Below are 21,247 nucleotides of genomic sequence, written 5' to 3' on the forward strand. Positions count from 1 at the left end.
TACCTAATGCCTAACCAGCCTAGCATATGGAGCAATAGGTAGCCATGAAGTAGGCATATAGGCATATAGATGAATTTATCGATTTTATTTTAAAAAAAGACCTCACGAGCACCCTCTGAAGATCCTGAAAATTAACTTTTACCGGAAATTAAAAAAAATTAGAAAAAACACGGGAAAAATATGAAATTTTCAAAAGCCTCACGTGATTGCCAACGTATTACCCCCCATTGACCTTTGAATTGTAATCATCAAAAAACAACAAATCAATCAGTCTTCAATCGATAATCGATAACTTCACAGCAAATATTGAATTGGTAACTGAAGCGAAGCAAGATGAATATTTTTTTGATATTCAAAACCGGTAAGTCTGGGTAATCTTTCAGAAGTACAAAACAATCGATATTTTCAGTACTACTTCTTATGTTCTGCAAGCTGTATTCCTTCAACGGCACCACACTTGGCCCAGCGAACTCGAATGTTTCTGTAAAAGGTATGTTACCTACGATAATTGCGCCAAGGTACATAAACAGTTGCAAAACTCTAAGCAATGTATTAAAAGTGTACACAAAAATTTTCATAGCTCTAGCTTCATTGGCAGCTGAGTTACAGTTATTCACAGTTTTTGGTAAGCGTCGCGTGTCGCGTCGCGGTCGCCTATGTAACTTACCGTAATATGCGAATTTCTCGTGCGTTGGCCACTAGCACTGGCGTGCACAGGCAAAACTAAATTATCGATTTTCTCAAAAATATCGATTTTTCAACAAAAAATTATTGATTTTTTCAAGAAAAATTATCGACTTTTCAAAAATGATTATCGATTTTTACAAAAAAAAACTTCTTTTTTTTTGAATAATTAGTATAGATTTTTTTGAAAAAAAATCGATTTTTTGAAAAAAAAATATTGATTTTTCAAAAACACATTATTGATTTTTTTTCCAATGAATATCGATTTTTCAGCATCTACAAAACCAACGGACTACCTCGATCACATCACCATCATTGCTCACATCGCCAACGGAATTACCCTGCAAGCTGGATTAATGAATGGAACAATTCCGATTAATGAAGTAGTTGGTGAGATGCTTAATTTAGGATCTGCCAATGTTTCCGATCTAATCAATTATAAACCTGATAAGATCTTGGAGTTGATCAAGAAGTTGAAAGAGGTCCGACAGAGTGTTGCTGCAAATGATAAGACCACTAAAATGGAAACTCGAGCTTTGGAATGGGAGGATTATCGTCTCAGGTCGGAATTCATTGGTGATGTGACTAATTTGACTGGAAGTGTGGAATACTTTGAAGCTGTTGAAAACTTTCAAAGAGATTTCAATTCTTCTTTGTTCGAAAATACTGAAGAACTGTTTAAAGACTTCAGCGAACACTTTACGGTTATCTTGGAAAATAGCTTAACCAGTACACTTTTTCCAAACTCTGGGTATTACAACTTGAAATATTTCAATGAGACATTCCAATCACTGAAAGAGCTTCTAATTGAAATCAAGGCATTCAATCGAACATCATTTGATATCCTGCTCAATGGACCCAATATATTCAAGTCGTTAGATACAGTCATCAAACTCTCGGCTCTTCGTAAAAACTATTTTCCATTGTATACGGAAGACGGTGAGAATCTGATTAAACGGAATATTGATCTGGCATCCGCATTGAGTGCAGTTAACGAAGCATCTAGAAGTGATATGATGACTGTCTCGAAGCTTTCCGATCGTCTGGTATCAATTCCTTCAAGAAAGTACACTTCTGGATTCTCACGTGGATTAATTGACATGGAACAACTCAGAGACGGTGTACAAAATCAGTGGTTCTTTGAGATGACAAATGCAACGGAAATGGATGGACAAAGTATTCAAAAAAGCTTGGAGCCGATGCTATCAGCTTTTCAGACTATGCATGCTGTCAACAAGAAGTTGAAGGTTCCCTTTCCAGAGCATACAAAGTTCCAGCAATTCAAGGATGAGCCGTACTTCATTCCAGTTAATGCTAATTCTTCCGTTGATGTTGTGAAAAAATATGAGGATTGTGACGGAAAAGGACATTCAGACGACTATCGTAAAAAAGGAGTTGAATTTATTGAGAACGTGAAAACTGTTAGTGATTGGTTGACTGCCTTTGACAATTTCACCAGAATACTTGACTTGGATCAGTTGGAAAAGGACGTTTCTGCATTTGTGAAATCTTTGAACTTCACAGATATCAATGATCAGACACAATCAGTGGCAGAAGTAATTGAAATTGTGAAGAATATAAGAAACTCTACCGGTTTAAAAAATATTCAGGAAAGTGTGAAAGGTGTTGAGAATCAGTTTAATGCTGTTCGATTGGATAGTCTGAAAAATGATGTGTTTCCAAAAATATCAGATGTATTCAGGAAAGACGAAAACTTCAAAAAAGTGATCAATGTCGAGAATAGTGTTAACAAATGCCTTCAAAATGTTAAAAACGAATCTCTGGTGATCTCTGAAGCTATTAAGACAATTCAGAAGTTGAGAGTATTGGATGATAATCTATTGGAAAGTGTTCGACAAACTGCAACATCAGTAGCTCAGTTTTCTGATGCTCTTCCTACAGTCACATCAATTCCTGATGCAATGAAGAAAGGTGTAAAGAATGTGACACTAGAACTGAATCAGATGTCTCTGGAGTCATTGAATCAATCCGATGGAATTGGTATTTCTGCAAGTGCTCTTCAAAATATTTTCAGCCTTCTGGATCTAGAATCTTCGATTAATCAGCTGAAAAGTGTCGATGGAATTGTAAAAGTCGGAATTGACAAGTCTAGTAACAAGTCTGAACTGAAAAGTCTTTGGGGAAACCACAATCATGACATTAGTTCATTGGAAGGTGCAATTGCAAAGTCTAAGGATTTCGTCTCGAAGATTGATGTATCAAAAGCTCACACACTTTTCAGCTACAGTACACCTTTGAAGAACTTGTCTACAATTCCTGATGTCCAGATTGATGCAGTAAAGAAGTCGAAAGCACTGGAGATATTGATTAGTTCACTTGTTGCATCCTCTGTAAAAAAAAGAAAGAAAAGAGACACTAAATCTGATCTACTTGCCGCCAAAGAAACTCTCGAAAAGATATCCGTGTTGGATTTGCAGTTCTCAAGTCATTCAACACAATTTCAGAATGTTCCATCAGCATTCCAGTCGTTTGATAACTTTTTGCAATTGTTCTTTGCTTCTCAACAGCCAATCAGTGCTCCTCCTCCAATTCCTCAGAATAATGGTGGTGATGTCAATACAGGAGGTACTGGCAGTGGTACTAGTAATGGTGGTCCGATTGGTGATACTGGTACTGTACCGACTGGAAGTGGAACAGGTGTCGGACAAGCTGCTGTTGTTGGATCGAGCACTGCAAGTACTGTTAGCAATGAGTCAAGTGATTTTCCGATGTGAGTTGTTTTAAACAGTTAAATTCATTTTGACACTAAATTCAAATTTCCTGAAAAAAAATTTTTGGCGGGACATTGAAATTTTGTTAGAAACATTTCAGCAGGAAATTCGAATTTTGTGAAACAAAATTTTGGCGCAAAATTCTATATACTGAGACACTAATCATGTTCAATTTCAGACTTTTCGTTGTCATTCCTGTGGTCTTAATACTTGTTGTGCTTGTGATTGGTGGAATAGTGTTCTTTTGGAATCGTAGAAGAGAGGAGAAATGTAAAGAGAAAGAAGCTGAAGAAGAGAACGAGAAGCTGATTCCTGAAAGAAAAAGGATGGAAGCGATAAAAGAAGAGGAAGAAAGAGTCAAGGCAGAAAGGGAAAAAGTGAAAAAAGAAGAGGAACGGCTCAAGGCAGAAGAAGAGAAGGTGAAGGTGGAAAAGGAAAAAGTGAAGGCAGAAGAAGAGAAGGTGAAGGTGGAAAAGGAAAGGAATAAGGAAAAAGTGAAAGCTGAAGAGGAAAGGCTGAAGGCTGAGGAAGAGAAAGTGAAAATAGAAAAAGAGAAGGTGAAGGCTGAAGAGCAAAAGATCAAAGCCGCAGAAGAAGAGCGACGGAAGGAAAGAGCTGAAGACGCCAAGAAGGTCAAGGAGGGTCAGGAAAAGATTGCCATACTGAATGCAAAAGTTCAAGAGAAAGAAGACAAGTCGGAAGCCCGACGTAAGCAGAAAGAAATGGACAATGAGGCAGAGAAACTGTTGAATGTAGAGAAGGAGAAGGAAAAGAGGAAAATTATCGAGAAATGGATCATGAGTAAGGATTACAAGGATGATCAAAGGACTGCCAAATTCTGCAATACCACGATTGAAAGTGTGAATGCGTCGACGATTGATAAGGATCATATCACTGAGTCGTATACATACTTGCCGGAGGATAAGCACAGGTATCCTTATTTATTTATTTATAGTCTCTTTATATTATTTTTTTTCCAGATTCCCCAACGTTCCTTGTAAGCCATCAACCGCTGTTGAGGTGATTGTCGATGGTCAGCGAGTCCCAATTCATGCCAACTGGATTCCGACACCTGGTCATCCGCACCGCTTCATTGCTACACAGGTATGAACACGTACTTACAGAAATTTTTGCATGTAGGTAGGTTTCCGGCAAGTTTCAAATTTCTGAAAAACTTGGAATTATCAATTTTTTGAATATGAAATAAGGATAGAGAAATTATCGACATTGATTTTTCACAATTTCGCTATTTATCGATTTTTGTAAACGTTGATAATGTTTCAGGGACCGCTGACAAATACATGTGAAGATTTTTGGATGATGCTTATGCAATACGACGTTGAACACATTGTAATGTTTGGTCAAAAACGCGAGAATTTGACTGACATGTGTACCGACTACTTTCCACTATGGTTTCCATTCCTTTCCAAGACTAAAAACCAGTTAAAAATCGGACGGTTCGAGATCAAGATCAAAAATACGGAATATATTTTGAATAAGAAAATAAATCAAAGAACACTGGAAGTTGTCGATTCGACGTGAGTTTCTCTTTTTTTTTTCTAAAAAGAAAATGCGATTTTTTAGCGGAAAATTTGCTACAAGAACTCTGATGCATTATCAATATTCGGAATGGACTGGATATGGAGTTCCAAAGAGTCATGCTGAATTGTTTGATCTGATGGAAATTGTAAAGAAAAGCGAGGTTGGTATTTTTTTTGAAAAATCGATATTTTAAAAAATTCGAAAAAAATCGATAATTTTGGAAAAAATCAATAATTATCGGACTTTGGTGTTTTTGGTGGAATTTGGTGAAAAATCACTAATTTCGAAAATTGTTATGACTAGAAAAAAGCTTAAACATTGATATTCAGAAGCCAATCGTGGTGCATTGCTCAAATGGAATCGGAAGATCCATGGCCTTCATCGGAACCGAGTGTCTTGCCCGTGAAGTTGAAGCCGATCCGACAATCGAACTGACTGAAGCTCTGAAACACGTGCGCGAGCATCGTTGGAATGGAGTTCAGACCAATTCTCAGCTGTACTGGATGACATTGGGAACCATGTACCGTCTGATTAAAGAATATGGATTTGATATGAAGATGTATGAGAAACAAATGGCAATGTTCACGGATGTAGTCAATCGTTTGTTGGCACTTGACACAATCAGCAAGTATTCGGATGCATTGTGTGATGAGAAGAAGTCTGACGAGAATAGGGATGAATTGGTGGGAAGGATTGCTAATGTTAACAAGAGATTGGCTGGAATTGGAAAGAAGAAGTAGAAGAAAACGCTTGAAATTGACCGGTTTTTGTATTGAATTCAATGATGAATATTTTGTGAAAGTTTTTGTTTTCTATACAGAGGAGAAGAATGACGTATTGATTTTTGAGTTCAGCGTAATGAGAGCTTTCGAATAAGTATAATATCGACTATGGCGCGTTTTCAGTGAGTTGGCGCATTTCTGGTGCCTTGGCGCGTTTCTCGATACACGGCTAATTTGGTGCATTTTGCATTGAATCCAACTAAACTTAAATATTGGTGTTCAGCTTGCCAAGAGCTTGTGAATATTTTTAGTTTTGACTACGACGCATTTTCGGTGTGTTGGCGTATTTCTCGTGCATTGGCGCATTTCTCGATACATGTCTAGTTTAGCCAGATCTGGCCCAAATTCCATCCAGTTTAATTTATTGTATTCAACTAATTACCAGCTTCCAGTTAGACAAATTATTTTTATAGGCGCATTTCTCGTGTCTTGGCGCTTTTTTCGATACTGAAAATTTATTGCATATCTTTCTCCATTGTTTGAGTTCTTCTGGCAGTTATATTAAAGAACACATTAGCGATTATTAAATGAATTGAGACACCAATTGTATAGACATACAATGGAATGATGGGACTTGCGAAGAACAGTACACAAGAGCCCAGGGCCTGAAAAATTACAGTGTTTGAAAAAAGAAGTCTTAAAAATTTCAGATTACCTGATAAAGTTTGGAAATTGAAAAAGCTTGAGCTCTCCGATCAGGCATTGCCAGAGCACAAATCACAGATCGGCAGCTGTTCAAGCAACAATCACCAATTCCAACTATCACGCCAATGACGGAGATCACAAGGTAGCTGAAAACTTTTTTATACCTGCGCCAGTACAAAAATAACATAGTTTTTTTGAATTCAGCGTTCTGAGAGCTTCAAAATGAGTATAATATTGACTATGACGCATTTTAAGTGAGCTGGCGCAATATTGGTGCCTTGACGCACTTTTTGATACTGTAATAATCTTCTGAATTTTGGCTTAAACTTGATAAAAATAGATAGAATGCATTTCACTTGTTGAGAGCTTCAAAATGAGTATAATATGGACTATGGCGCATTTTCCTTGGCGCGTTTTTCGATACCGCCGTAACTCCGGGAGTTTTCATTGAAACTTGGTTAAAGTATATAAATTGCATTTCGATTCTTGAAAACTACAAAATAAGTATAATATCGACTATAGCGATTTTTCAGTGAGTTGGCGCATTTCTGGTGTCTTGGCGCAATTCTCGATACGCTTATAAATCAGTTAACTTTAAACCAAACCTTACGAGATCAACTTAATTGTTTTTGTATCATTAATACCTTCAGAATGAAAATAATATTAGTATTGGCGATTTTTCAGTGCACTGGCGCATTTCTAGTGCATTAGCCCTATTCTCGATCTCACCATAGTTTAGTTACTATTGGCCAAAATTTGATCAAATTAATTGTATCAAATTTGACTAACTTCGATCTTCATTTTGAAAGACAAATCAACCTTGGCGCATTTTCATTGACTTGGCTTATTTTCGGTAGACCTACCTGTGTCCAAAAAGCAGAGGAACCTCTTGTGTCGGTCTCATTGGAGCATCATATGGTGTAGAAACGTGCACCAAACCAAATCCCAGAATCGAGAAAATTGCCCCAATTAACATTGTCGGCTGCAGGCTGAAGTCTTTGAAACGTCGGCTCATTTGGGTGATGAATAGAGCGGCTGAAACGAAAATCTAGTTACACGAGAAATGTGCCAAGGCACGAGAAATGCGCCAAGGTTTATACTGTACTTTTTTGAAGCTAGTGCATTTTCCAACATCTTAAATTTGATTTCGTAGTTTTTGAACCAAAAACTTGTAAAGTTACGGTGATATCGAAAATTGCGCCAAGGCGCGGAAAATGCCCCAATGCACCGAAAATGCGCAAAGGGCAACATTATACTCATTTTAAAGCTAACATCTTAACAAATTTGACTATCAAAATTTCATCAAATTTGATGCTTCACCAAGCATAATAGGGGTACATCCAGAAATGCGCCAAGGCACGAAAAATGCGCCAGTGCGCCGAAATTGCGCCAATAGCAATATTATACTCATTTTGAAGCTAGAAACACGCTGAATTTGATTTTTTTGGTTTAAAAATGTTTGAAGTAAAATTAAGAAATATTTCGGTAAAAAAATTGTGTAAACTAACTTCCAATTTCTCCAACTCCAACACTCAATGGGTATATTGCTGCGAGATATGTCAAATTCGAGTTAGCAGCCGTAAAATTCATGGCAGTTGTGAAAATGGATAACCAGAATGAGGAGCTAGTCCCGAGCACTGTGAACAGTGGGAAAAGTTGGAGCATGCTTTTGGAGGTCAGTGCCGAGCAGGTTTGTTCTGAAATTGAAAAAAAAAATTGAAAAATTATTCTAAAATTAAAAAAAGTAGATACATCTTGACAAAATGCAAAAATTTCAGCTCAATACGCTCAAAAACCACTGAGAAACTTCGATATCGAGAAATGCGCCAAGGCACCAAAAAAGCGCCAAGGCACCGAAAATGCGCAAATATCGATATTATACTCAAATCGAAGCTCTTGATGAGAGGATTTCAAAAATTTTGACAAAAAATTTTGCTGGCGCATTTCTCGTGCACTTACTAAATCCTTCCATAAATGTTCCTTTCTTTTTGGTCTCCTGAATACAATTTGTCACATCTTTTCCAGGACATGAGATAAAGTTGACGATTCCTAGTACACTGGCGCCAAGGAACACACCGAACAGAAGTTTTCTGGAAAAAAAAACTAGTCAATATTAAATTAAAAAAAAAAAACCAAAAACTGCACGAGAATTGCGCCAAGACACCGGAAATGCGTCCACAATAGAATATTCAAAGTCAGTGCACTCAGAGCTTTCAAATTAGTGTCACATCATTGCTGGCGCGTTTTCGGTGTGTTGGCGCAATTTTCGTGCCTTGGCGCATTTCTCGATTTCTTCACCTACATTTCCAAATCGCTGAATCTTCGCTCCACTGGTTCAAATTCTGTGGAATTCTTCAAATTTTGCATAATTTCCCGAGAATCCAATGTCATGTGAGTCACCGTCGCCAAAATCCCAGACGACAGTAATAGGCTGAAAATATGTACAGAAAATCTTTTGTGGGTGGAGTCTAAAATTACCAAATGCATCCGACACACCACGCAATGTTAATATTAGATTCGATGGTCTTACGTGTTGAGTGGGAAGTCAGGTAACCGCCATGTCCTTGGTAATACACTGAAAGAGAATGTATCGAGAATTGCGCCAAGGCACCGGAAATGCGTCAACAACCTATTTTTTAAACTCAGCTTGCCGAGAGCTTTCAAATAAGTATAATATCGAGCTTGGCGCAATTTTGGTGAGTTGGCGCATTTCTGGTGCCTTGGCGCAATTCTCGATACGCATATTTCTCGGTTGTTTTGCTCCAAATTCCCTACAGATTTAATTTTTGAATTCAGTTTGCCGAGAACTTCGAAATAAGTATAATATCGACCTTGGCGCAATTTTGGTAAGTTGGCGCATTTCTGGTGCCTTGGCACAATTCTCGATACGCATATTTCTCAGTTGTTTTTGCTCCAATCTTTATACAGATTCATTAATTAAATTCCGTATGCAGACAGCTATAAAATTAGTTAAATATCGACGCTGGCGCATTGTCGGTGAGTTGGCGCATTTCTCGATCTCGCTGATTTCGCGAGCCAATACACTTAAATTTTCACGAAAATGTTCAAAATTTCAAATATTACTCACATGCATAGCCAAATCCCAGCAACATTTGTGAAAAATAATAGTAATAGGAATTTACAAAAAAGAATCCCAGTGGAAACGATGCGAAACATATCGCGGAGCATATCAATATATACTTTGCGCCAATTTCATTCAGAATTGACGGTGAAAATAGGCATCCAATCATGTAGATAATGTACATTACCGCCTGTCTGAAAATATCGAGAATTGCGTCAAGGCACGAGAAATGCGCCAGAAAAAAAAAAAATGAAACCAACCCATAGTATCCCGCATATTTTCCTATTGCCTTCGGGGTTCTTTCGTGGATTGAGTGGATGACGGATTCCAACACGAATGACTGAAAAATTAGAAGATCGAGAAAAGCGCCAAGGCGCCAGAAATGCGCCAAGGTCGATATTGCCCTTATTTTGAAGCTCGCAACAAACCAAGTTGGAATTTTGAAATTTCATAAAAATCTGAGCTAGATATGACTGAAAAACTCGTGTATCGAGAAATGCGCCAAGGCACCAGAAATGCGCCAGTGCACTGAAAATGCGCCAAGGCCGATATTATACTCGTTTGAAAGCTGAAAATGAGCTGAGTATGAATTTTTACACAAAAATTGACTTTTGGCATTTTCTGACCGAGAATGACATTGGTTACGGCATAAAATTTTGGAAATTTGGAAAAATTGAATAAAATAATCCTAAAAACTAATTTTTTTCCAAAAATAACATTCCACAATTCACATAAATGCACTATATAAAATTAAATAAATTGTTGACGCACTTTCGGTGCCTTGGCGCATTTCTCGTGCCTTGGCGCAATTCTCGATACCGCTCAAATTTGTCGGCTCTTGGTCAAAAAACTTTATTTTTGTGATTTTTCACACAGAAAAACACAAAAATGTGTTATTTACTCACTCCAGAATCATATCCAACCATAATACATAAATGCCCGAATCCCAGCATTGCAGCACTCAAAAGCTCATACCTTCGAGTGGTTGGAGCCATTTTTTTCGGTTAATTACTGGAAAAAACGTGAAACATGATTAAAATAAGCTCAATTTTTGAGAAATCAGCATTTTCACTATTTTTTGGGAAAAATGGCTTTAAAAATTTGAAAAAAAAATTTCGAAAAAAATTGCAAAAAAAATTGTTTTTTTTTTCAAAAAAGTTCCAGCAAAGACTAAAAGTGACAATAACGCCCAACGGTCAGGTCAGAAACATTTTCAAAACCTAAAATTTGCATAAATCAGCTGAAAATTTGAATAAACCCACGTTTTTCGGGAGTTCTTTCGGTGCATAAACTGATCGCAATTCAAACAATCAAAGAATGAGTTTTTTTGTAAAAAATCGAAATTTTAATCTGAAAAATTAGATTGAAAACTTTAAATTTGAAAAAATTCGGTCAAAATTTGAAATTTTTTTTTAAAAGTGGAAGTATTTTGGTTAATGTGAAAATTCAGTCGAAGTTTGACTTTTTCTATCAAAACAACATAAGGCATCTCATAAATCAATTAAATATGCCTTATTTTGTACAGTATTGGTAACCTGTTTTCAATTTAAGAAACAATGAAAAATACTTTTTTTTTGAAATCTGAAATTTTCCTATTGTTTTCTTAAAACTGAAAAAAATTTCACAAAAATCGTATTCTAGGACCTAATTTGAGTAAAATATTCAAATACAGCAAGGTGAGAGCTTTTAAATACGTATAATATCGATATTGGCGCATTTTCGGTGCCTTGGCGCATTTCTGGTGCCTTGGCGCATTGCTTGATACACGTAAATTCTGGTTATTTTTCCCTGAAAGTTTACACAATTGAGATATTTAGTTTCAGCTTAAAAAGAGCTTTTAGATGAGTATAATATCAATATTGGTGCATTTTTGGTGGCTTGGCGCATTTTCGGTGCCCTGACGCAATTCTTGATGCTATTGTAATTAAGTGAGTTTAGAACACAATTATTGGAACCTAAAACTACTTAACTAACCTTGAAAAAAGCTTCAAATAAGTATAATATAGACTATGGCGCATTTTCGGTGCCTTGGCGCGTTTACGGTGCCTTGGCGCATTTTTGGATATACACAGATTTTGGTTATTTTTCCATGAAATTTTAAAAAATTGGAATGTTTAGTTTCAGCTCAAAAAGAGCTTTCAAATGAGTATATTATCGAGTTTGGCGCATTTTTGGTGACTTGGCGCGTTTTCGGTGCACTGACGCAATTCTCGATACTATAGTATTTTAGTAAGTTTTCATCAGAACTATTGTGAATCAGCCCTACTCAATTTATATTGAAAAGAGCTTTCAAATGAATATAATATCGATATTGGCGCACTTTTGGTGCATTGGCGCATTTTGGATATTCACAGATCTCGGTTATTTTTAAATGAAATTTTACAAAATTGGAATGTTTAGTTTCAGCTCAAAAAGAGCTTTCAAATGAATATAATATCGATATTGGCGCACATTTTGTGCCTTGACGCACTTTCGGTATCTTGGCGCATTTTCCGTGCACAGGTAGAGCTGTTCAAATATGACCGGCTTTCCACAAAGATTACAAAAAATAATCGCAAAAAAGGAATAATTAAATTGAAAAAAATCACGATATTTTCCGTGTTCCCGAAAAAAAAACAAAATTCCAAAAATCACGTGGCCATGTTTTGACACGTGTTAGTTTGTGGAAACTTTTCGAGAAAAAAAACAAATCAATTCAAAAAATCAATCGATGGAGTTCGGCGGTGGTCTTGGCAGGTAAGAATTTTTCTTGGCGCATTTCTCGTGCAATTTCCCTTTTTTCCAGATTTGTCGGCTCCGCAACGGCTCCAAATTTATGCCGTGAGATTATCGAGGTACCTGGCGGCGCTGAGTGGAAAATCCGAAATTTGCAAGAAACTGCGCCGGAATTCTCCTGGAAATACCCGGGAAGCTCGGTTATTGTCAACTATCACTTCAAGAGACTTCAGGTATCGGAAAAAAACGATAAATTTTCAGAAAAATCGATAAATTTCCAGACAAATCGATACATTTCCAGAATAATCGATAAATTCCCAGAAAAATCGATAAACTTTCAGAAAAATCGATAAATTTCCAGAAAAATCGATAAATTTCCAGAAAAATCAATAAATTTTCAGAAAAATTGATAAATTTCCAGAAAAATCAATAAATTTCCAGAAAAATCGATAAATTTTCAGAAAAATCGATAAATTTTCAGAAAAATCGATAAATTTTCAGAAAAATCGATACATTTCCAGAATAATCGATAAATTCCCAGAAAAATCGATAAACTTTCAGAAAAATCGATACATTTCCAGAAAAATCGATAAATTTCCAGAAAAATCGATAAATTTCCAGAAAAATCAATAAATTTTCAGAAAAATTGATAAATTTTTAGAAAAATCAATAAATTTCCAGAAAAATCAATAAATTTCCAGCAAAATCAATAAATTTCCAGCAAAATCAATAAATTTTCAGAAAAATCACTAAATTTTCAGAACCTGGATTCTCCGATATTCGACGAAAATGAGAAAATGTTCTACGGAAAAGTGTCGCATTTCATGTCCCCGGTGGAAATTTCGCTCCAACCAAAATATCTGAGCACCGCCCGAAAATCGATAATGGAACAGTTGAATGCCACGTATCAAAGTACACAAGTTGCTGAGTTTCAAGAAGATCAGGTAACGAAAAATCGATAAATTTCTGAAAAATCGATAAAATTCTGAAAAATCGATAAATTCCAGAAAAAAATCGATAAAATTCTGAAAAATCGATAAATTTCTGAAAAATCGATAAAATCCTGAAAAATCGATAAATTCCAGAAAAAATCGATAAAATTCTGAAAAATCGATACCACCGTTTTTTTTTGCAGATTTTCGTCCCAGTGGCGTGTGCTGTTCAGGAGTTGGGAATTTGGTATCGAGGACGTATTGCGCAGATTTCGGGAGAAGCCCAGTAGGTTTTTTGCACGAGAATTGCGCCACGGCACCAAAAATGCGCCAGTAGTGCATATTATACTCGTATGGAAGATGGTGTGAAACTGAGTCTAATGGGTCTTGTTTCATCTAATTTGAAGCAAGAATCCATGAGTTATAGTGGTATCGAGAATTGCGCCAAGGTACCAAAAGTGCGCCAAGACACCGAAAAGGCGCCATAGCCGATATTATACTCAAATGAAAGCTAGAAACAAGGCAAACTCAAATTTTCGTGTTATTTCTCAAAATGTTGAATGCTTGACGCATTTCTAGTGAGTTGGCGCATTTCTCGATACCTCCATATTTCATCGAATATTGCTTCAATAATTTTGAAACAAAAAGCTGTAGATTAAATTGGCAAAGAGCTTCAAATTAAGTACAATATTGGCGTTGACGCAAGTTTGGTGCTTTTGCGCATTTCTCGTGCCATGGCGCATTTTTCGTGCATAACTCGAATTTGAATATTTTCAGTGTTGTCGTCGAGCTAATCGATTTTGGAACTCAAATTCTTGTGCCACGTCACAAAGTTCTTCCGTTGACCCGCCGATTCGGCAGAGCTCCGCCCCTTTGTCTGAAGTGCCGAGTTGCCGGATTATCGATTAATGACCTGGAAATCAAGGATCTTCACGATTTTAAAAATATCATTGAGGAGTGTCAAGCCTTGTTCCGTGTCGAAATTAAGTCTGTCGATGAGCCGCATTTGGTAGGTTGACAAAAAAAATTCAAAAAATCAATAAAAATCGATAATTTTACTTTTAGATTGACCTCTACCATCCGACAATTGCCGGTCGCAATGTGTGTCAGCAGTTTTTCCGGCGTCCTGAAGATGTGGCAAAGTTGGATAGAATTGAGAGAAGCTGGGAGACACACTGCAAGAAAATGGTGAGGGATATGCACAAAAAGTGCGCCAAAGCACGAGAAATGCGTCAAGTTTCAATAGGCTAGGCACAAAATTCCCTTAGTTATCGTTGTATCAAGATTTGCGCCAAGGAACGAGAAAGGCGCCAGTACAGCAAACTTGCGCCAAGGTCGATGTTGTAACTATTTTGGAGCTCTTGTTAAGCTGAATTCAATTCTTTTGATTTTAAAGATTTTTGTTCAACACTCACGGTAGCATCGAGAATGGCGCCAACTCACGAGAAAAGCGCCAATGCACCAAACTTGCGCCAATTATGATATTATACTTATTTTAAAGCTAGAAACGAGACAAATTTGAATATTGATGGTTTATTTGCTGAATAATTCAATATCAATAGCTGTGTAGAAATGTTTTTTTTTCAAATAAAAAAGTTAAGTATTTTGCTGATTCTGACACCAGTTTTCACAATAAACAATTTTTGTATAAACTTTTGGATTTTCCATGTTTCCAGCTTTTAAACGAGTATAATGTCGGCCTTTGCGCATTTTTGGTGCCTTGGCGCATTTCTCGAGCTCTGGCGCAATTCTCGATACCCAAGTAACTCAGCGAATTCTAGCTCAAATTTTCTAAAACTAAAAGTACCATTTTTCACTTGGCAAACGTTTCAGAATGAGTATAAAATCGACCTTTGCGCTTTTTTGGTGCCTTGGCGCAATTCTCGATACAGTCATAACTCACTCAATTTTGAGCTTGGAGCTTTGAATTTTAAATAACTTTGTTTAGCTTCTTGCGTGCTTTCAAATAAAATTTGATTTTTTGCAGAACGAAGAATTTGACGATGACGAGGACTTTGAAGAGGAACACGGTGACGGAGACTACTTCCCAACTTCTATCCAGAAACCCCATCTGCCAGAAATTCCACGTCAGCAATACATAAAACGTCTTCCAAAGTGCCAACGTGCTCCACGCTTCGAACAAGATCTCTTGCTCATTGAGCACATTGAGAACTCTCAGCTCGTCTATCTACAGTACCCCTGGCAGCGGGAAAAACGACAAGAACTTGACAAAGCTCTACATGACGCGTGGCACACTTTGCCAAGTGTTCCAAAGGACCTTCGTACGGAAAATCAGCTGGTTGCAATAAGCAATCGCCGGCTGAGAGGTGGAATGGTTTGCAGAGGAGTCATTTGTGAAGACGATACTGTACTTTTGGTGGATTACGGTAGATATGTGAGATGCCCGACAAATGGTGATTTTAGATTGCTCCCCGCTCATGGATTGTTTATGGAAGAGCCTATGGTGAGTTTCAGAGTAGTATCAAGAAATGCGCCAAGGCACGAGAAACACGCCAGGTCACCAAAAATGCGTCATAGTCGATATTACTCTAATTAAAAAAAAAAAAGCTCTAGCCAAGTTGGCTTCAATGGTTTAAGTTGGAACCAATTTGACCAGAAACTCGCTGAGATGCAGATGTGTCAAAAAAAGCGCCAAGGCGCGAGAAATGCGAAAACGCACCAAAATTGCGCCATAGTCGTCATTACACTTATTTTGAAGCTCTCGACAAGCCTAATCTGATATATTACATACTTTGCAGCATTGACGCATTTCTCGTGCCTTGACGCTTTTCTCGATACAACTCTATTCTAGCTACTCTTGAACCAAATTGTCTAAACCTTTCGAATTTTGATATCATTCCAGGTTACCGTAATTTCCTTGGTCCGCGGAGTCAACCTACATAACCCACACCACTCGGAAACTCAATTCTTACATCAAAAATTGCCACGTGGCGCTCATGTGCACTTCAGATGGGACAAGAAATCGAAGACAACTCCACTAAGAGGAAAATTAATTTCAAATGGAGCGTGTTTGAATGATCAAATGGTGAAATTGTGAGTGCACGAGAAATGCGCAAAGGGCATCGAAAAAAGCGCCAAGGCAACGAAATTAGAGTAACATTTTTAAAACTGAGTTTAAATTTGAAAACTCCAAGTTGAAAATTGAGTGAGTTAGGGATGCATCGAGAAATGTGCCAGAGCACGAGAAATGCGCCAAGGTACCAAAAATGCGCAATAGTTGATATTATACTCATTTCAATGGTCTCAACAAATTAAGTAGGATGATTTTAGTTTTATAAAATTCGAGCTAAAATTTGCTGAGTTAATTGTGTATCGAGAATTGTGCCAATGCACGAGAAATGCGCCAATGCACCGAAAAAGCGCAATAGTCAGTATTGTACTTATTTTGAAGTTCTTTACGAGGTACATTTAGTAGTGTTGTTTTCTAATAATTATGATCAAAACTCGCTTGAATACAGTGGTATCCAAAATTGCGCCAATGCACGAGAAAAGCGCCAAGGCACTAAAAAAGCGCCACAGTCGATATTATACTTCTTTTGAAGCTTTTTTTAAAGCAAATTCAGTAGTGCCTGTTTCCAATAATTATGATCAAAACTCGCTTTAATAAAGTAGTATCGAAAATTGCGCCAAGGCACCAAAAGTGCGCCAATGCACCGAAAAGGCGCCATAGTCGATACTATACTTATTTTGAAGTTTTTTCCGAGGTACATTTAGTAGTGTTGTTTTTTAATAATTATGATCAAACTCGCATAGATACAGCAATATCCAGAATCGCGTCAAGGCACTGAAAATGCGCCAGTGCACCAAAAAAGCGCCATAGTCGATATTATACTTTTTTGAAAGCTCTCAAAACGCTGAATTCGAAAATTTAACTGTCAATGCAAAATATTTGAAATTTCAGCCTTGAATCCCAAAAAATTGATGGTCACTGCCGCCAACTCGACATATATCGTCCACGTGTCAACCACAAATTGCCACGTGACAACCACGTGTACAGATCCATGTGCCATCCACATTATTCAAAAGGAATCAAGGAATTTTTGTGGATTTGAAGAAAAAATTGAGGAAAAGGATGGAAATAATGAGGGAAACAGTGAAACTTTTAATGGAAAATTTATTGATTTTCAACAATTTTTTTTGTAATTTATTTTTTGTGTTTTTTTTCGATTAAATAAAGGTTAGAGGGTAGTCAGAATCTTGAAACATTGCACAATATCACTATTGGGTACACTTTTCGCCGCCAGATTATGCAAATTCCAGCAGTTTGGTATTATAAAATAACCATTTTAAAAACCAAAGTTTCAGTTTGCAAAAAACCGGCAATTTCGAGCCATGAAGCAGAGAAATTTCGAACTTTTATGTTCGGCAATGCTCGGATTGGGGCAACTTTGTATTATGGTTGGATATGACTCGGAGGTTTGTTTTTTTTAAATTGTATCGAGAATTGCGCCAGCAACTTTTTTCCTGAAATTTTCTGATTTTTAGTCATTCATCCTGGAATCAGTAATTCATTCGATTCACGAGAGGACGCCTGAGAAAGTTAGCCCATATGCGGGTTATTATGGGTGAGTACTGTATCGAGAAATGCGCCAAGGCACTAGAATTGTGTCAAGACAATTTTTGTTCATTTTGAAGTGCTTTAGATGCTGAATTTAGTAACTTTGAAATTGAACAATTTGAGGTAAAACTCGCTGAGATACGTTGGTATCGAGAAAAGCGCAAAGGCACTGAAAACGCGCCAATGCACCAAAAATGCGCCAATTATTATTATTTTTTTATTTTAAAGATCTTGAACAGCCAAGTCTATATTGTTTAACAATTTGGCTCAATATTCGCTAAATTACAGCTGCATCGAGAAATACGCAAATTCACCGAAAATGCGCCAATGCACCAAGAATGCGCCATAGTTGATATTATTCTGATTTTGAAGCTGTTAATAAGCCTATCTCAACAGGTTAGGTTTGAGAAATTTCGGGCTAAAACTCACTCAAATACAGTGGTATCGAGAAAAGCGCCAGGTCACTGAAAATGCGCCAGCTCACCAAAAATGCGCCATAGTCGATATGGTACTTATTTTGAAGCTCTTGACAAACACATTTCAGAAATTTTAGTCTAAAAATGTTAAAATTTTAAGACAAGCCGTAACCTTTGCCTCATTCATGACCGCGTGCCTCTTTGCCCCATCAATCCTAAACCTCACGACTCCGAAATTTTTATTGGTTTTTGCTGGAATATCCTATGCCCTCTTTCCAATGGGATTCTTATTTTTCAACACTTATTTCTATTATTTCTCCGGTGCACTGATTGGTGCTGGGACGGCAGGTAAGTCTTTTCAGGTGAAAAAATCAATACAATATCGATTTTCCAGCGTTCTATTTGGGAATGGGAAGTTATCTATCGGCCCACTCAACTCGGGAGACTATCGAGACAAATGTGTCATTTTCCTGGTCGGTATCATGTTTTTGGTAAGTGGTTGCACTAGAAACGCGCCAAGGCACCAGAATTGCGCCAAGGAGATTTTCAAATTTCGTAAGAATATAAATTTTGAATTCAGCTAGTCAAGAGCCTTCAAATAAGTATAATATTGACTATGGCGGATTTTCGGTGAGTTGGCGCATTTTCAGTGCTTGGCGCAATTCTCGATGCTACCGTATTTTAGCCATTTTTGATCCAAAAATGATCAAATAAAAATCAGTAAACTTAGTTCCCCAAGATCTTTGAAACAATGCTAAAAAAAACTCCTTGACTCATTTTCGGTGCCTTGGCGCACTTTTCGATCTCACCCCAAACCTTTCAATTTTCAGTTTGATGATTGGAGCTGGCATTCTGGCCACAATTACCTCTCTGAGCACCCCACCTACAGTACCTCAAACTGCAAATTCCACGTGGCAGGAAGAAGTACGACATGAGAGGAGATACAGCGATTTTGAAATGTTTGAAAATTTGAAAATTTCGAAAATAAAAAAAAATTTCAGAAAATTATTGTCAGCAGCGTTTTGCGGAATGGCATCTCTTGGAATTGTGATTTTCTCTTTTCTTCCGTCGAAAAGTGTCGAAAATTCTCTGGAAAGTGGGGAGAAACCGCAAAAGTTTGGGGAATCTTTCAGTAAGTTGCAGTCTGCACGAGAATTGCGCCAAGGCACCGGTACCGGTAGTGCGCCAAGGAGTCTCTAAATTTGTTTTGATCTACAATTTTTGAACTCAGCTTGCCGAGAGCTTTTAAATGAGTAAAATATCGACCTTGGCGCATTTTCGGTGCATTGGCGCTTTTTCGGTGCACTGGCGCATTTCTCGATGCAACCGTAAATCAGCTAGTCTTGACTCAAAAACTTTTTTACAAAATTTTAAAACAAAATTAAATTTTTTGAGTCTAGCTAGTCAAGAGCTGTCAAATAATCAAAATATTAACCTTGGCGCAATTTCGGATACTTGGCGCAATTCTCGATCTCCTTCCAGAACTAACCTGCCGTACCGTAATCTCACCAAAAATGATGCAAATCCTTCCGCTAACTATTCTCGGAGGCTTCAACGTCTCATTTTGGCTTTCAATTTTTCCAACTGCAATGAATTTCACAAAATTGAACGCCCACTTGACCTATATTCCAGCAATTTACAGTCTGGGAGCCGGGCTTGGTGAAGTATTAAGTAAGTTATTGATTTTTTGGCCTTTTTTATTAATTCCTGTTGCAGTGGGTATTGTCATTTCCATGATGAGCAAAAGAATCAAAGGATTCGGGTTGAAGCCAACTATGGTACTTGGAGCACTTGCTGTGTGCATTTATTGCTGTTTGGTTCATGCTTCAACGCCGTTTGAAGCACCAATGAGACCTACTAGTCAACCGTCATTATTGATTAGTCATAGGTAAGCGGATCGAAAATTGCGCCAAAGCACGAGAAATGCGCAAAGGTTGATAGTGCCCTTATTTTAAAGCGTTTGACCGTCTGAATTTAAAAGAATTATTTTTACAACTTTTTATTTCTAACTCGCTGAAATACAAGATCATCAAGAAAAGCGCCATGTCACGAGAAATGCGTCAATGCACCGAAAATGCGCCATAGTCGATATTATACTTATTTTGAAGCCACCGTTAAAAGTAAGAGATTGCGTTTAACTTCATTGCGCCAGGCTCTAAACTCGCCGTGTTATTTCTGTATCCAGAATCGCGCAAAGGCACGAGAAATACGCCAAGATCGATATGATACTTATTTTGAAGCACTCAATGTGCTGAGTTCAAAAATTTTAGTGGTTCAAATTTTGACACAAAAATCACAGAGTTATAGTGATATCGAGTATTGCGCCAAGGCACGAAAAATGCGCCAAAGCGCCGAAAATGCGCCATAGTCGATTTTATACTTATTTTGAAGCTCTCAGTGGGCTGAGTTCAAAAAGTAATATTTCAACAAGCCTTGGCGCACTTCCAGTGCATTGGCGCATTTCTCGATCAAGTTTCTCTATTTCAGCTACCCACTAATCTTCATAATCTCCTTCTTTTGTGGAATGAGTGATTGTTGTATAAATAGTGTTCGAAGTGTGATCTGTGCCCTCGTAATGCCCTCAAGACGGTCACAGTCCTTTGCGGTCGCCCGGATGTATCACGCATTTGCATGTACCATATGTTTCTTCTTTTCTCCAATGGTTCCACTGTATTTTTATACTTTAGGGCTTCCAAGTTTATCGATTTTTGCTATTTTCGTGTTCTTCAGAGTTGTTGACAATACTCACGTGATGGAACGAAAAATCACTGAGCAGAAAGAGCTGAATGCAGCTAAATTAGAGAAATTAAGGCAAATTGCTGAAGCGAATAAAGTTTGAATTGAAAAGTTTTATGGTATTACACAGATATTTCATATCGAGTATTGCGCCGAGGCTCCGAAAATGCGTCAAGTCACCGAAAATGCGCCAATGCACCAAAAAAGCGCCAAGGCTGATGTTATACTTATTTTGAAGCTCTCAGCAAGCGGAGTTCAGAAGTTTTAAAATTGTAAACTTGTTCACAAAACTCGCACAGTTACAATGATAACGAGAACTGCGCCAATGCACTGAAAAAGCGCCAAGGTCGATATTATACATTTTTTGAAGCTCTCAGCAAGCTGAGTTCAAAAATGTTAGGT

The 21,247-nt window shown here is 37.4% G+C and overlaps 4 protein-coding genes and 3 non-coding genes across 8 annotated transcripts; 4 read left to right on the plus strand and 3 right to left on the minus strand.

Moving 5' to 3' along the window:
* The first annotated feature begins 269 nt into the window (after positions 1 to 269).
* Positions 270 to 5,759, plus strand: Y39B6A.30 (Protein-tyrosine-phosphatase). Its single transcript, NM_171577.3, has 8 exons — positions 270 to 361; positions 410 to 490; positions 958 to 3,415; positions 3,595 to 4,347; positions 4,397 to 4,520; positions 4,701 to 4,954; positions 5,001 to 5,118; positions 5,288 to 5,759. Exons 1-8 carry the CDS (start codon positions 334 to 336, stop codon positions 5,696 to 5,698), a joined length of 4,227 nt encoding a protein of 1,408 aa, NP_741667.2. The 5' UTR covers positions 270 to 333; the 3' UTR covers positions 5,699 to 5,759.
* A 417-nt stretch (positions 5,760 to 6,176) lies between these two features.
* Y39B6A.29 (UNC93-like protein MFSD11) lies at positions 6,177 to 10,480 on the minus strand (the record flags this gene model as incomplete). 2 transcript variants are annotated; one of them, NM_001269910.3, is made up of 10 exons in its annotated part: positions 10,373 to 10,480; positions 9,728 to 9,807; positions 9,474 to 9,661; positions 8,864 to 8,960; positions 8,688 to 8,816; positions 8,345 to 8,475; positions 7,894 to 8,082; positions 7,249 to 7,420; positions 6,396 to 6,531; positions 6,177 to 6,345 (listed from the first exon to the last, which is right to left on the minus strand). In NM_001269910.3, the coding sequence occupies exons 1-10, from the start codon at positions 10,460 to 10,462 to the stop codon at positions 6,196 to 6,198; spliced, it is 1,362 nt and encodes a 453-aa protein (NP_001256839.1). In that variant the 5' UTR covers positions 10,463 to 10,480. The 2 variants fall into 2 exon arrangements, with proteins under 2 accessions (NP_001256839.1, NP_001256840.1); NM_001269911.3 differs by lacking the exons at positions 9,474 to 9,661; positions 10,373 to 10,480 and having other exon boundaries at positions 6,196 to 6,345; positions 9,728 to 9,809.
* Positions 10,481 to 11,477: 997 nt separating this feature from the next.
* Y39B6A.79 lies at positions 11,478 to 11,532 on the minus strand. The gene has a single exon (NR_070209.1). It is a non-coding gene; the product is annotated as an Unclassified non-coding RNA Y39B6A.79 (non-coding RNA).
* A 627-nt stretch (positions 11,533 to 12,159) lies between these two features.
* Y39B6A.25 (Tudor domain-containing protein) lies at positions 12,160 to 17,331 on the plus strand. The gene is made up of 9 exons (NM_171579.6): positions 12,160 to 12,203; positions 12,253 to 12,415; positions 12,944 to 13,126; positions 13,318 to 13,400; positions 13,892 to 14,123; positions 14,180 to 14,302; positions 15,102 to 15,578; positions 15,978 to 16,168; positions 17,037 to 17,331. Exons 1-9 carry the CDS (start codon positions 12,178 to 12,180, stop codon positions 17,185 to 17,187), a joined length of 1,629 nt encoding a protein of 542 aa, NP_741669.2. The 5' UTR covers positions 12,160 to 12,177; the 3' UTR covers positions 17,188 to 17,331.
* On the plus strand, positions 13,677 to 15,914 carry Y39B6A.83. The gene is made up of 2 exons (NR_102119.1): positions 13,677 to 13,696; positions 15,874 to 15,914. It is a non-coding gene; the product is annotated as an Unclassified non-coding RNA Y39B6A.83 (non-coding RNA).
* Y39B6A.84 lies at positions 14,950 to 18,911 on the minus strand. Its single transcript, NR_102120.1, has 3 exons — positions 18,896 to 18,911; positions 15,875 to 15,893; positions 14,950 to 14,984 (listed from the first exon to the last, which is right to left on the minus strand). It is a non-coding gene; the product is annotated as an Unclassified non-coding RNA Y39B6A.84 (non-coding RNA).
* Positions 17,453 to 20,952, plus strand: Y39B6A.27 (UNC93-like protein MFSD11). The gene is made up of 9 exons (NM_171581.4): positions 17,453 to 17,551; positions 17,621 to 17,700; positions 18,270 to 18,457; positions 18,504 to 18,600; positions 18,940 to 19,068; positions 19,111 to 19,241; positions 19,592 to 19,780; positions 19,826 to 19,997; positions 20,597 to 20,952. Exons 1-9 carry the CDS (start codon positions 17,468 to 17,470, stop codon positions 20,946 to 20,948), a joined length of 1,422 nt encoding a protein of 473 aa, NP_741671.2. The 5' UTR covers positions 17,453 to 17,467; the 3' UTR covers positions 20,949 to 20,952.
* Positions 20,953 to 21,247: the final 295 nt, after the last annotated feature.

Source organism: Caenorhabditis elegans, chromosome V (genome assembly GCF_000002985.6).
Source record: "Caenorhabditis elegans chromosome V".
In the NCBI taxonomy this organism is placed as follows: Eukaryota; Metazoa; Nematoda; class Chromadorea; order Rhabditida; family Rhabditidae; genus Caenorhabditis; species Caenorhabditis elegans.